We start from the raw sequence: 15,292 nt of genomic DNA, 5'->3' as shown, positions 1-15,292 counted from the left end.
AGATTTAATGTGGCTTCTTTTGGAAGTGTTCTATTTTTGTACTGGAGGATTTCCATTAATGTAATCATTAGCTCACAGTAACTGTAGGACATTAATGTAAGACCACTTACAGCTTCTTAGCTACTTAGCACTAAGTGTTCCTAGTTAATTCTGCATTAGCCAGCGTACGTTGAGTATAAGTGCTAGCTAATACTTCCATGCCCACTCTGTCCATGTCACACCCCCTCAGAGAAAAATTCTGGAAAAATGCAGTTTAACATGTAGTAACAACCAACTACAGTACAACACCTTAACACAATTGTGCAATAGCTTGTTACTGCATGCTAACTGAGTGTTAAGTCCTTAACACTTCTTTAGTTAAAAAGGACCCATAACAACTGGGCACATAGATAAGCAAGACTTAATAGAGAAGAGCATGCATTTAGCAAAGGAAAGTCATGCCTTACTAATATACTAGAATTATTAGAGGTTGTAAATAAAGATGTTTTTATTTGTTTGGATTTAAGTACATGCATTTTTCAGTATAGCTCGGGGGTGCTCAATGTCAGTCCATGAGGTTCTCAACCCAGTCAGTTTTCAGGATTTCCCCAATATGCATGAGATCTATTTGACTGCATGCACTGTCTCCTTTATAAGCAAATAGATCTCATGCATATTGGGGAAATCCTGAAACTTGACTGGGTTATAGACCTCGAGGATCGACATTGAGGGCCAGATTCTAAAAAAAATAGAGATGCTGTCGCAGGTGTTCTTGTAGCAATTTTAAAAATAAGAGTCATTCTCAAAAAATTGCTCATGCAAATGAGGTCGGCGGACAGTAGTGAAAATTTGCTAAATTTGCATGTGCCCATCGCTGGTAATAGCGATGGGCACATGCAGAACAAAGGCAAAAAATTTTAAAAAAATATAACCCAAGTTGCAAGTAACCCTCTCCCGCTGCCAAGCAACATCCCCCCCCCTGGCAGCGGAAGAGATGCCTAATCTTTCCATTCGCCAACTGACACAACCCCCAACCTTCCACGGCAGCAGGAGAGATGCCCAATCTCTCCCACTGCCAACCAACACAACCCCCAACCCTCCTCAGCAGTGGGAGAGATGCCCATATTCTCCCACCACCATGCTTCACACACCACTATGCATCTGATGACCCCTGTCCTCTCCCCCCTACTTTTCTCTAGATGGCTGGCCAGAGGGATGCCTACTCCCTCCAAGCAGCTGCCACCCTCCTTCAAAATAGGCCGTCCCCTTCCTGGTGCATCCTGGGATAAACTTGGAAGGGGCCTAAGACTGATTGGCCCAAGTTATTTATGCATCTGGGCCAATAAGAGCCTTAGGCCCCACCCCAGATGCATCAGCGAAGAGCCCAAGGCTTTGATTGGCCCAGATGACTAAGGCCCCACCCATAGGAAAGGCCTTAAACAATCTGGGCCAATCAGAGCCTTTCCGGGCCTATCAGACACAAGGGCCTTGGGCTATTGGTTAGTTCCTTTCTGCTGGTACTGTTTGGGGTTGTTGGGAGGGTGGGCCAATCAGAGCCATAGAAACATAGAAAGTGACGGCAGATAAGGGCCAAGGCCCATCAAGTCTGCCCACACCAATGACTCTCCCCTACTTCCCTTTGCGAAGAGATCCCACCTTTCGATCCCATTTAGCTTTAAAATCAGGCACACTGCTGGCCTCAATCACCTGCATCGGAAGACCATTCCATCGATCCACCACCCTCTCGGTGAAGAAGTATTTCCTGGTGTCGCCATGCAATGTCCCTCCCCTGATTTTCCATGGATGCCCTCGTGTTGACGTGGGTTCCTTGAAGAAGAAGATATCCTCCCCCACCTCGATACGGCGCGTGAGGTACTTGAATGTCTCGATCATGTCCCCCCTCTCCCTGCGTTCCTCTAGGGAGTAGAGCTGCAATTTATTCAGCCGTTCCTCATACGGGAGATTCCTGAGCCCCGTGACCATCCGTGTGGCCATTCGCTGGACCGATTCAAGTCTCAGCACATCTTTGCGGTAATGTGGTCTCCAGAATTGTACACAGTATTCCAGATGGGGGTCTCACCATGGACCTATATAATGGCATTATGACTTCGGGCTTACGGCTAACGAAACTCCTTCGTATGCAACCCATGATTTGTCTGGCTTTAGATGAAGCTTTCTCCACCTGAGTTGCAGTCTTCATGTCCTCACTGATGATTACCCCTAAGTCTCGTTTCGCTACAGTTCTCTCTAGGATCTCACCATTAAGAGTGTAAGTCTTACATGGATTTTTGTTGCCAAGGTGCATGACCTTGCATTTTTTGGCATTGAAGTTTAGTTGCCAGGTCCTGGACCAATTCTCCAGTAGGAGGAGGTCGTGTGCCATACTATCGGTCTTGGATTTGTTGTCAGGTCCTGTTGTGTTCTTGTCCACTATATTGCATAATTTGGCGTCATCGGCGAATAACGTTAATTTACCCTGAAGCCCCTCAGCCAAGTCCCTTATGAAGATGTTGAACAAGATTGGGCCCAAGACCGAGCCCTGCGGCACTCCGCTTATCACCTCTGTCGTTTCGGAGGGGGAGCCATTCACCACCACCCTCTGAAGTCTACCTCCTAGCCAGTCCCCCACCCATGTAGTCAAGGTATCTCCCAAACCTATAGAGCTCATCTTGCTCAACAACCTGCGGTGTGGTACGCTATCGAATGCTTTGCTGAAATCTAAGTACACGACGTCCAGGGACTCCCCAATATCCAGCTTCCTCGTCACCCAGTCAAAGAAGCTGATCAGGTTGGATTGACAGGACCTCCCCTTTGTAAACCCATGTTGACGGGGATCTCGCAGATTCCCCTCGTTAAGGACCGTATCCAATTGGTGTTTGATTAGAGTTTCCATTAGTTTGCTTACTATTGATGTGAGACTCACTGGTCTGTAGTTCGTAGCTTCCTTTTTTGTGGAGTGGAATGACATTAGCCGTTTTCCAGTCTAGCGGGACTTTTCCTTTGCTAGGGAGAGATTGAAGAGTGTTGATAGTGGTTTCGCCAAGGTGTCTCTTAACTCCCTGAGTACTCTGGGGTGTATGTTGTCTGGCCCCATAGCTTTGTGAACCTTGAGTTTGGATAGTTCACTGTAGACACTACTGGGCGTAAACTCGAAGCTGCAAAACGGGTCTATCGAGCTATCCCCTGTTGGTAGCTGAGGGCCGGATCCCTGCGCCTCACGGGTGAAAACTGAGCAAAAGTATTCATTTAACAGTTTAGCCTTCTCGGAGTCCGATTCTACATAGTTCCCGTCCGGTTTCCTAAGGCGTACTATCCCTCCTGTGTTCCTGTTTCTATCACTAATATACCTAAAGAATGCTTTATCGCCCTTTTTGATATTCTTTGCTAGATTCTCCTCCGCCTGCAATTTGGCCTCTCTGACTGCTGTTTTGACGGTTCTTGACTTGGCCAGATAGTCTTCCCTGGAGCCCTGCTTCCCTGAATGTTTGAAGGAGATGAATGCTCTTTTCTTCTCTTTTATGAGGTTGGAGACCTCCGTAGAGAACCACTGCGGTTTGTTTTTTCTTCGTCGTTTACTTACAGATTTAATAAATCGGTTTGTTGCTTCGTGTATGGTAGCTTTCAGTGTTGACCACAATTCCTCTACAGGCCTTTCAGTGTTGACCACAATTCCTCTATAGGCCTTTCCAGGCCTATCAGACACAAGGGCCTTGGGCTATTGGTTAGTTCCTTTCTGCTGGTACTGTTTGGAGTTGTTGGGAGGGAGGGCACCAAAGGGGGGTTGTAATATAATATTTGATGTTGAAGACAATTTTCTTTGTTCAACTGCTGCTTGTTACCTATTGTTGTATTCACTCTCATCAATAAAAAAATGATTTATACATAAAAAGGTATGCCAGGCGGGGGTGCTTTTAAAAGATACGGGGGGGACAGGGTGCACAGCCTGGCAAAGAGTGTGGAGTTGGATGCACAGCCTGGCAGAGCCTGGGTTCAGAATGTTTTTCTTGTTTTCCTCCTCTAATTCTAGGGTGCGTCTTATGGGCAGGTGCGTCTTATGGAGCGAAAAATATGGTAAGAATAGGTAATGGCTGACTGCTTGCATTCAGTGGATCTTTGGCTTCCTTTAGCCTGGTTAGATGCCATGTTCAGACTCTGCTTAGGCCTTGTTTCCAGAATATCAAGAGGCTCAAAAGAAAGGAAAAAAAATAACCTTGAATAATTTCCAAACAAACACCACTTCACAGATTCATTTATCAGTATTACTGAATAGTTGTTGCTTAATTAACTCCACACAGTGGATATGGTGCAGCATAGGTTTCACAGTTCAGTAAAGTCATTCAATTAGTCCCAGCCAAAAAGGAAAAAATAAAAAGAAACATCCATGAAACAAAACACAGTTCAAGCTGATTCTTCTCAGGTGAGAGCAATAAAGGTTTACTGCACAGTTTCTTTGCAATAAGGCAAGCAAAAAGGCAAAAGAAATCCTTCTCCAAGAAAGAGAAAAAAAACAATAAGCAGGGTTCATTCAGCTAATGTTCATATCCTCATTCAGCTCACCTTGTACAGGCACTTCTTCACACACCTCCATGCATTCTTCAGGAGTAGGCCAAGTTGACTGAGTGGACAATCCAGTTTCCTCCAGTTCCATTAGCTCCTCTCCAGGATTGATTCTGGGCTGAGCTCTGTTCCACCCTCTGGTCTGTTTCTCTGGCACCTTCTGCCGGGCTAGTTTCCATCCACCTTCCTGAGCCTCCCCTTCCCCTGTCTGAGGCTCTGGCTTATATTGTGGCAATTTTCTACTAAATTTCACAGACTTGACTTTTTATATTCATTTATGTTTTATCCTTATCTTAGATATATATCTAAAATAATTACGGTGATGTGCTCAGACCTGTAACCCAATAAATAGTGAAGCCACTACCATGAGTTTAACAAGGGGACCATCATTGCAACCACCTGTCCCCAACCCTCCCTAAATGATCTTATGACTGCTCAAATGCTGTGGTAGTACTTATCTGAGCGGAGAGGTTTTAGTTGTTAATCTTTATCTTGTTAAATCTCGGTGGTGACTGTGTTCTAACCAATGACGTGAAGCTTAAAATTCAATGATGATTGTGTTGGTGCTCATCAATTCTAAACAATTCCCGTCCCCCCGACTCGAGTTTCGTCTTCTTCGTCGGGGAGGGACATTCGAAATCTAAATCAAAATATATTAATTAAATCTACTTTTTTTGAAAATCTTATAAATTATTATAAAATATAATCCAAGCTACATCTGTTCTAAATATTCTTTATATTCTTAACTATTAGAATTATTATAAGGTATTACCTACTACCGGCTTGCTGAGACCAGATTCATTCAAAATCTTCGGGCCATCTGGGTGAACTTTGCTCTGCCTATGTGTTTATATGAGAAACTAAACGGAAAGGGCTGGACTTGTAAAAATCCCCGGATGTAAACGCCGCCAGGGAAATTCCTTGTTTTCCTATATAGCTATTAAAACATCTGGTTCCTCGGGCTGAGTCATATATCAAAGATTCATCACATTTTTTACAAGTTATACAACAATATTCTCAAAGTTCAATAATAGAAGATTCAATATTGGTTACGGCCGATGTAGTGGCATTATATACTAATGTTCCATAGAAAGAAGCAACAAATTTAGTTAAAACTCAATTAAGTAAACTTAAATTAACAGATCAGAAAACATCTTTACTGATAAAACTAGCAGAACTAGTCATACACAACAATTATTTCAAATTTGAAAATGATATTTTCCTTCAAACGAAGGGAGTAGCAATGGGGGCCACAGTGGCCCCGACTTTAGCCTGTCTCTATATGACTCCGTTCGAGGAAAAACATGTTTACACATCACCACACTTCCGGCACGTAGTCTGCTGGAAGCGTTTTATAGATGATATCTTTTTTGTGTGGAGTGGTGGAGAAGAAAATTTAAAAACATTTTTAGATGAACTCAACCAAAAAGATGAAAATATAACTTTTACTCATATAATTAATAAAAATCAAGTTTCATTTTTAGACATTAAGATTATCAAACAAAATCAACATATCTCCACCACTCTACACAAAAAGTTATCTGATAGAAATACTCTATTACAATATCAGAGTTTTCATCCACGGGCATTAAAAAACAGTATCCCCACTGGGCAGTTCCTCCGGTTACGGAGAATCTGCTCAGAAGAAACAGATTTTCAAAAGGAGGCAAATGAGATGTACAACAAATTCATACACAGAGGGTATCCTGCGAAAACCGTTAAGAAAGCTTGGAAAAGAGCAAAAAACTGTCACCGATCATGGTTAATCCATGATAAACAAAACAAGAATGAAGAACAAAACATAGTATGCGTTATGCCTTATACCAATAAAAGCAACGCCATAAAACATATCATATTGAAGCATTGGAAAATATTGCAATATTATCCACATTTACATAATCAACCTAAATTTGCTTTTTCTAGAGCTAAAAATATAGGTGAACAGTTAAAACATAATTTAAACCATCATAACATTAGATACAAGTTTCCTCACAGACCTTGTGGTAAGTGCAGGGTCTGCCGTTATGTATTGCACACTGATAACATTGAAATACCGGGGGAGGCAGGACGACACTTCAGGTTAAATACAGGAACAGACTGTGAATCTAAAAAAGTAATTTATTGTATACAATGTCCCTGCAAAAAACTATATATTGGCCAAACGGCTCGTATGATTAAAACAAGAATTATAGAACACCTGAGCAACATAAGAAAAAATCGTGTCTCCGCCCCCCTGGTATCTCATTGGATGGAAAAATCACATGTATTAGAGGACTTTAAATACACAGTGTTAATACAAATTCATAACACAGAAGGAGATATCTCGAAAATGTTAATTCAAAAAGAACAGAGGTTCATATATAACTGGCAGACCCTGCATCCACAGGGTTTGAATGTTGATATAGAGTGGTTAGCTATATAGGAAAACAAGGAATTTCCCTGGCGGCGTTTACATCCGGGGATTTTTACAAGTCCAGCCCTTTCCGTTTAGTTTCTCATATAAACACATAGGCAGAGCAAAGTTCACCCAGATGGCCCGAAGATTTTGAATGAATCTGGTCTCAGCAAGCCGGTAGTAGGTAATACCTTATAATAATTCTAATAGTTAAGAATATAAAGAATATTTAGAACAGATGTAGCTTGGATTATATTTTATAATAATTTATAAGATTTTCAAAAAAAGTAGATTTAATTAATATATTTTGATTTAGATTTCGAATGTCCCTCCCCGACGAAGAAGACGAAACTCGAGTCGGGGGGACGGGAATTGTTTAGAATTGATGAGCACCAACACAATCATCATTGAATTTTAAGCTTCACGTCATTGGTTAGAACACAGTCACCACCGAGATTTAACAAGATAAAGATTAACAACTAAAACCTCTCCGCTCAGATAAGTACTACCACAGCATTTGAGCAGTCATAAGATCATTTAGGGAGGGTTGGGGACAGGTGGTTGCAATGATGGTCCCCTTGTTAAACTCATGGTAGTGGCTTCACTATTTATTGGGTTACAGGTCTGAGCACATCACCGTAATTATTTTAGATATATATCTAAGCTAAGGATAAAACATAAATGAATATAAAAAGTCAAGTCTGTGAAATTTAGTAGAAAACTGATTGATAATTGTTCACAGAAGAATATCGTATATCTTCCTATTATTGTTCAACATTATATTGTGGCAAGCCATGCCCCAGGCTCTGAGGTATGGGAATGGGCCAGTACTGCCTTTGGCTCCCCTTTTGGCCAAGTTGAAAATAGCGGTAAGGGAACATATGCTGCTTAAAGGCAGTTTTATTCTTTGCCTTGAATAGGCTCCTTTTGCAGAGCCGCCTTTCTCATTCTGCACAGAGATGACATCTAAGGTTTCTGAACTGGGACAGGCAGCCTCATAGCTAGGGAAATACCACTGATGGAATTTACTACCACCTGAAATATTGTTCTCCCTGCTTTTACTATGGGGCAAGATGGAAGCAGTGCTGGACTTGCCACAATGCAAAAGTAGAAAGCCCTCGATTCACTAAACAGAAGAAGGAACACCAATTGGGCTAGCCGATCCAAAATGAAATGACTGCTGCTGACCAGTTGCTCACGTCCTTGCCAACCGTCCTGCTCTCTGACGCCCTGAAATCCTAGTCCTGCAACCCTGAAATCCCAGTATAAAAAATAAAAAAAAAACCATCAAAATAAAACATTTTTGGAATGTCTTTAAAACACATCTCCCTTGTGCAAAAAGCGCAGTGCGAGCCCATGGTTTTAACCTGCGGGTTTAAAGCGTGGTTGCATAAGGCGTGTTCTGTTCCGTGTTGTTCTGTAGTCTGGCTGCAAAGTGTGTTCTGTTCCATTCTGGCAGCACAAAAATTGAAATGATTCCTAAATGTCCACTCGTGAAGCCAAAAAGTGCAGCCACACTTCCCCCTTTTGTTTTGACCTCAAGCTTGTGCGGAAAGCAAGCACATGCGCGGATCAAATCTACAGGCAAAATGGATGGTCTGCGCATACGTCTGGATCGCTTTGCAGCAATCCGTGGGGTTGCTGTGGGGCGTACATCCGATCACATAATTTGCATGAGGACTGTGTGTAGTGAATCAGTCGCCCAACAAGACTCAGCCATGGATTAGTGAATCTAGTTCTATTTGCCACAAAGGTGCCCAAATTGACCAGATGACTACTGCATGCATCAAGGTAAGACATCCATCCCCCACCCTCACCCAGTGCTCACTGACCTCCTTCATCACACTAAAATGAGAACAAAAAGGTGCATATCTGGCTCTAGAACAGCAACATCTGGTATGGAGAAGTCTAGTAGAGCATCAGGTATAAAAGTTATCCGGTGGGTGAGCTAGTAAATCATAGAGATGAGGTCCCAGGTCCATAAGGTACTCTAACCACATCTTTGGTACTTGGAGAGACCTCCCAGGAAAGGGACTTGGGAGTTCTGATCGACAAGTCGATGAAGCCGTCCACGCAATGTGCAGTGGCGGTGAAAAGGGCCAATAGAATGCTAGGAATGATAAGGGGGGAAAAACCAATACAAAAACTGCAGGCAATGTACAAGATGCAGGCACTGTTTATTGCAACATCAATGGTATATAACCTTATTACCAACCAGAGGACCCGACACGGTTCGTGTTTTGGACAACACACCTTCCTCAGGGGTCCGTGGTAAATAAGGTATTGAGACTAACAGCAGTAAACAGGAGAAACAAGTGCCAATTTCTCCTGTTTACTGCTCTTATTCTCAATACCTTATTTACCACGGACCCCTGAGGAAGGTGTGTTGTTCGAAACACGGACCGTGTCGGGTCCACTGGTTGGTAATAAGGTTATATACCATTGATGTTGCAATAAACAGTGCCTGCATCTTGTACATTGCCTGCAGTTTTTGTATTGTTTTTTGCTTGCTGCTTGTCCTACTGCAGTTTTTGTTGGATTCTCTTTTTGTGTTGGAATGATAAGGGGATCACGAACAGATCGGAGAAGGTTATCATGCCGCTGTACCGGGCCATAGTGCGCCCTCACCTAGAGTACTGCGTACAGCACTGGTCGCTGTACATGAAGAAGGACACTACTACTCGAAAGGGTCCAGAGAAGAGCGACTAAGATGGTTAAGGGGTTGGAGAAGCTGTCATACAGCAAAAAATTAGAGAAACTGGACCTCTTCTCCCTCGAACAGAGGAGATTGAGAGGGGACATGATCAAAACATTCAAGGTACTGAAGGGGATAGACTTAGTAGATAAGGGCAGGTTGTTCACCCTCTCCAAGGTAGGGAGAACGAGAGGGCACTCTCTAAAGTTGAAAGGGGATAGATTCCGTACGAACGTAAGGAAGTTCTTCTTCACCCAGAGTGGTAGAAAACTGGAATGTTCTTCTGGAGTCTGTCATAGGGGAAAACACCCTCCAGGGATTCAAGACAAAGTTAGACAAGTTCCTGGTGAACAAGAGCGTATGCTGGTAGGGCTAGTCTTTGACCAGAGGGCCACTGCATGAGCGGACTGCTGGGCATGATGGACCACTAGTCTGACCCAGCAGCGGCAATTCTTATGTTCTTAAGTAAGTTCCCATCAAAACCTATCCAAACCCTATTCTGCAGCCATAAGGGCCATTGGAGTGGTACACAGGTAGGTAGAGTAGGTTTTGGGGGGGCTCAGCATAAATTATAAGAGGGTTATGGTGAGATATACATCTGACGCCCTTTCAATGAAATTCACAGCAGTGTCCTTTAAGGTACCCCACTGTTCTGTTGGGATGTCTACGTGGCTAATCCATTACTAAGCTTGCCCCTTCCAAATTAAAATGGTCTGGATTAGGATGTTTTGAACATGGATGTTTTTGTATTTGAAATTGAAGAAAAATGGTAGATGTCCTAAAGGTAATGTCGGGGGGGAGGGGGGGCAGGGAAAGAGAAAGAAAGAAAGAAAGAAAGCAAGGGGGGCAGAGAGAGAGGAAGAAAAAGTTGGACTCATGGAGGGACAGAGAGAGATGTTGGTTGGGGAAAGAAATGAGGTCTGGAGGAGAGGGAGCATACAGGAGGAAGAAAAAAGAGAAGAAATATTGGATGCACAGTCAGAAGGAAGTGCAACCAGAGACTCATGAAATCACCAGACAACAAAGGTAGGAAAAATGATTTTATTTTAAATTTAGTGACTTTGAGAATCTCGGCGAGAGGGAGAATTAGAAGTCCTTGAGCATGTGCAGATGCATGCTCAAGGCAGGCAGGCCGAAGCCGGAAGCTGGAAGATCTTCTAGGCACACAATCTGTGCCTGCGTGCCGGTGCCGGTGCTAGATGGGGGAGGATAAGTTTAAGTTGTTCGGGCGGGGGGCCGGTTCGCGCGGGGGGAGGGGTGCCGGTTGGAGCGAGGGGGCCTCTGCAAGCGGGGGGGAGCAATGCCGGTTATTGGGGGGGGTGCTCGCAAATCGAGTCAACACTCGGTTTGCGAGTCAAAAGTTTGCTGAGTGATTTGCTCGTCTTGCAAAACACTCGCAAACCGAGATTTGACTGTATTTTGCACTAAGAAGCCTCTCTCAAAATCGCCTTCGGGCAGGAGTGCATCTGCACATGCATGGAGTTCCCCAAGGTGCCTTGCTATCCCCTCTCCTCTTCAATCTGTATATCAGGCCAGTCATTGACATTGCACACAAATACAGCATTAAGATTCACTCCTATGCTGATGACCTTCAACTATTGCTCCCCCTAGGTGACGATCGGCCAACCCAACTCACTAACCTCCTACACTGCCTCTCTGTTATGAAAAACTGGATGACAGCCAATAAACTCCAGCTGAATGCCTCAAAAACTGAACTACTCTGGATAAGGAAAAAGAACACTACTTTGTCCGTCCAACACTATTCTGGGAATCCAACCCCTTAACAGCAAAAGTCCAGGTACGAAGTCTTGAAATTATACTGGATGGCTACCTGTCCCTCTCCGCCCACGTCTCGCAGGTAGTTTTCACATCTTTTTACTACCTACGCCAACTGCGAAGGATCAAACCCTACCTCCCATAAACAGACTTAGCCCAACTGCTATATGCCTACGTACTCTCTAGACTAGACTGCAACTCCATATTCAATTGTATCGCTGCTAGAAATCTAAAACGCCTCCAAAAAGTCCAGAACTCAGCAATTCAACTCCTATACAACCTCAACTACCATGACCCCATTACTCCAGCGCTCTATGCAGCTCACTGGTTACCAGTCAAAAAGCGATGCATCTTCAAAGCCCTGGTCATAACACAGAAGAGATTCTACCAAAAAAACCCAGCCTACATAGCATCCAAGCTACGCCTATACACCCCTAACTGCCCCCTCTGCTCCAAAGCAGAGCAAAGACTCAGCATTCCCGCAGGGAGATCCCTCCGAATGAGTACGGCGTACAAAAGATCCTACAGCCATTTCCAACCTCAGCTATGGAACCGACTACCCACACAGATCAGGTCACTAGACTCACTAATGACCTTCTGCAGAGCAGTAAAGACCTTCCTCTTCTGCCAGTCAGGCCATTAAAAACTACCTCCTCAATATACTTCTAGTACTCTTCGCTATGACCAGTCTGGTCTCTAGAATAAGCACTGTTATTGTCTACTGTAACCTATTTGTTGTCATGACTAGTCTGTTTTCAAACAATTGTGAATGCCTACTTGTAACCTGTTCTGAGCGTCTGGGAGAATGAGATAGAAATTGAAATAAATGAATGAATGACGTCATGTGTGATGTCATTGCACCCGCATGACCTCCTTCCCGACAAGAGCATGCAGCAGGGGGCAGGGCTGGGGCTAGATTGGGGCGGGACTGAAAATTAGTAGATGTCCCGTTTTGAGGAAAAAAAATAAATGGTCATGTTACCTAAAGGCCAAGATATCCAAACTGGTAATTAAATTTTTTTTTTTTGACATCTAGTAGTTTAAAAAATGGTCGTTTCCCCACCACGATATTTGGACTTCTTGTGGAAAACGACCAAAGTTGAACTTAGATGCACTATTGAAAATGTTCCTCCATGTGACCAGGGGAAAGAGAGTCCTCAAATTTAAGAATAGCTTGCATTTTAGACCATGTCAGTCAAAAAAAATAGGAAAATTGCCATAGTAATAAATTTGATGCATAAAAGTACCAACCTCCTTGCCACATGACCGACACAAGTCGGAATTTGTGAAGTTGCATTACCGGTATTTGGCTTTTCTCAGTGTCCACTATGCACAGTGCTGGATAAAGAATAACCATCGTGTAATAGCAGAGGAGCAGGAGGATCTGGGACCCTGGGACCAAACTATCCCCCCCCCCCCCTACACACACACACACTTTTACAAAACCATAAAAGCAGTTTTTAGCGCAGACTGGCACGCTGAATGTTGGGAGCAGCTCAGAGCCCTGGCCTGCGGTAAAAATCGCTTCTGCGTTTTTGTAAAAGGTGGGTATATTCCAATGATTCTAGATCTTTTTCACAAACTTTTTGAGTGCCAATACAGATTTTTTTTTTCTAAAGTTGTAAAGTCTTATAAATACAGATGCCAAAATGAACATTTTAAAATTTTACACACTTTATTGTATTCGAAGACTAAAACATGTTTTAAAGTTTGGTTAAGATTTTGGTGCTAGATGGGAAGGGGGGGGGGGTAATCATTGTATTTTGTAATGGAAGGATGAGGGAGGGGTTTCAGATTTGGGTTATAGGAGTATGCTGAGTCATGGGCTGAAAACGCCCTCTCAGAACCGAGCAACAGAAAATCGCGAGATGACCAGAAAAACAAACAAACACAAAACAAGTTATCAAATTCAAAACAACAAAATAATAAATGTATGCGAATACTTTTTTTAATTGGACTAACTTACATGTTTTTGCAATGTACAGATCATGAGCAGGGGTGCCAAGCCAGTACACAGTGAATCACCGGTCCATCCTGATCGAATATAATTAAATCCCAGTTGCACCATCAAGCGCAAGCGAACCGGCCAAAAGCTGAGCCAAGCTGTAAAGTGGAGGAGGAATTTCCCGCCCCGACCTCTGCGGCTCCCCAATCCCGTGGACAGAGGTGAGCCGAGCGCCGGGGCCAATCAGAGCGTGGGAGTGTTGGGCCGGGAGGGCGCCGATTGGCTGTATGAGAGACAGCCGGCTGAACGCTAGGTTAGAGGCGGTGCCCGGAGGCAGTGCCAGTGCCGGATGGCTCCCAGATTTGCTATAAGGAGCAGGATTAGAACCCGGAATAGCAACGACGGCGATTATAATAGGTAGATTACATTTTTTTTGGTAACACCTTCATCCTTGGTGTTTCCTCCGCCGTCTGTACTCTACACAGTTGTGCCGTCGATACTGCTGGTGAAAAGACTGCTGCACCCCTCACTTTCATCCTTGCTTCTTCTGCTGCAGCGATGCTAAGGGGAAGTGATGCAGCCTTGGCTCCCACGGACGGCGAGTCCCCTGTCTACCTGCCCCCGGCTAACCTGCGTCTTGAAGCTCATGTCCAGGACCTCGCCACTTACCTGGAAATGTACCGCAAGTCCATCGCGCATCCGGAAGGTCAGTGGGCAGCACAGGACGAGGGGAGGAATTGGCTTTAAAAATTATCGATTGGCTGTGGCATAGATTTCAGATACCTCTCCTTAACAAGATTTCAGACTGTTAGTGCCCACGTAGTATCGGCATTCTTAATTTATGGCGCTTTTTTTCTCTCTCCGTTTTTCTTTTAGAGTTTTGGCTGGAAGTTGCTCGAGACTTTCACTGGCAGCCCTTACCCACGGGGAAAGTATTTGACTATAATTTTGACATAACTAGAGGCGATATCTATGTACACTTTATGAAGGGAGCGAAAACCAATGTCTGCTACAACCTGCTTGACAGAAATGTGACAGAGAGGAATCTGGGAGAGAAGATTGCTTTACTATGGTAATATATATATATATATTTTTTAAACTTTAATTGTATTTTTGTCATTTGTGAATCATTGCCTGTACAGGTATAGATATGTGACAAACCCCACATGCCATATAAACACTTTTACAGAAGTTGCATGCTACTGACTCTGAATTAAGAATTTATTGTAGGATTAGAAAATATAGGAATCTTAATTTTGGATTTACTTCAAACCTTTTTCAGTAGTAGCTCAAAGTGAGTTACAATCAGATACACTAGTTAATTTCCTTGAACCTGGAGCAACAGTAGTTTAAGTATCCTGGCTGGAGTTCAGTGGTTAAACCACCCTGAGGTTATGTGTTCAAAGAAAACCCACGCTGCTCCTTGTGACCCTAGACAAGTAATTAATTCCCCCATTTCCCACCAAGACAGACAGGGAAAAATGCTGGAGTACCGGAATAAATTCATGTAAAGCGTTTTGAGCTTCTTTGGGAGAATGGTATAGAAAAATAAATAAATAATCATTCAACTACATCTCTACTCTGTCTTTAAATGTCTTAAAAAAACAAACCTTGTAAGTTTGAAACTCATCAGTGCATTTCCTTTTTCTTTAACTAGGTTATTCATTGATCCTTATTTAGTGGTATTGCTGAAGGGCTTTCTGGTAAGATTTGCCTCTTTGCAATAGGTTAGACACCCCTGATGGTGTGGTTAGTAAAAGGAAGAACCTAACGAAGCTTGAAGAATTGGTCTGGAATTTGGTAGCTAAAATTGAATGCAAGATAATGCATTTGGGCTGCAAGAACCGGAGGGAATGGTACAGATTAGGGGGTGAAATTTTTTTGTGCACAAAAGAGGAGTGGGATAGTATGTGATGATCTTAAGGTGACCAAACAGAAAAGGTGT

General features: G+C 43.3%; 2 protein-coding genes across 4 annotated transcripts in view; one reads left to right on the top strand and one right to left on the bottom strand.

The window, feature by feature from the left end:
* Window positions 1–13,518, bottom strand: part of NDUFV2 (NADH:ubiquinone oxidoreductase core subunit V2) — a 124,952-nt gene extending 111,434 nt beyond the window's left edge. Inside the window, exon 1 of the mRNA XM_033934057.1 lies at window positions 13,369–13,518. Coding sequence (XP_033789948.1) covers window positions 13,369–13,470 — 102 coding nt within the window. The 5' untranslated portion in view covers window positions 13,471–13,518. The remainder of the gene's footprint in view (window positions 1–13,368) is intronic.
* LOC117355460 (acetyl-coenzyme A synthetase, cytoplasmic-like) overlaps window positions 13,385–15,292 on the top strand; it is a 156,046-nt gene continuing 154,138 nt past the window's right edge. For 2 of the 3 annotated variants that reach the window (XM_033934055.1, XM_033934053.1), the window contains exons 1-2: window positions 13,807–14,053; window positions 14,224–14,419. In XM_033934055.1, coding sequence (XP_033789946.1) covers window positions 13,906–14,053; window positions 14,224–14,419 — 344 coding nt within the window. In that variant the 5' untranslated portion in view covers window positions 13,807–13,905. Of the gene's footprint in view, window positions 13,569–13,806; window positions 14,054–14,223; window positions 14,420–15,292 lie in introns of those variants that run through there. The other variant, XM_033934054.1, reaches the window with a different exon arrangement.

Source organism: Geotrypetes seraphini, chromosome 2, assembly GCF_902459505.1.
Source record: "Geotrypetes seraphini chromosome 2, aGeoSer1.1, whole genome shotgun sequence".
Taxonomy (NCBI): domain Eukaryota; kingdom Metazoa; phylum Chordata; class Amphibia; order Gymnophiona; family Dermophiidae; genus Geotrypetes; species Geotrypetes seraphini.
The sequence above is the reverse complement of the archived record's forward strand: the minus strand, read 5'-3'. Positions and strand labels throughout refer to the sequence as shown.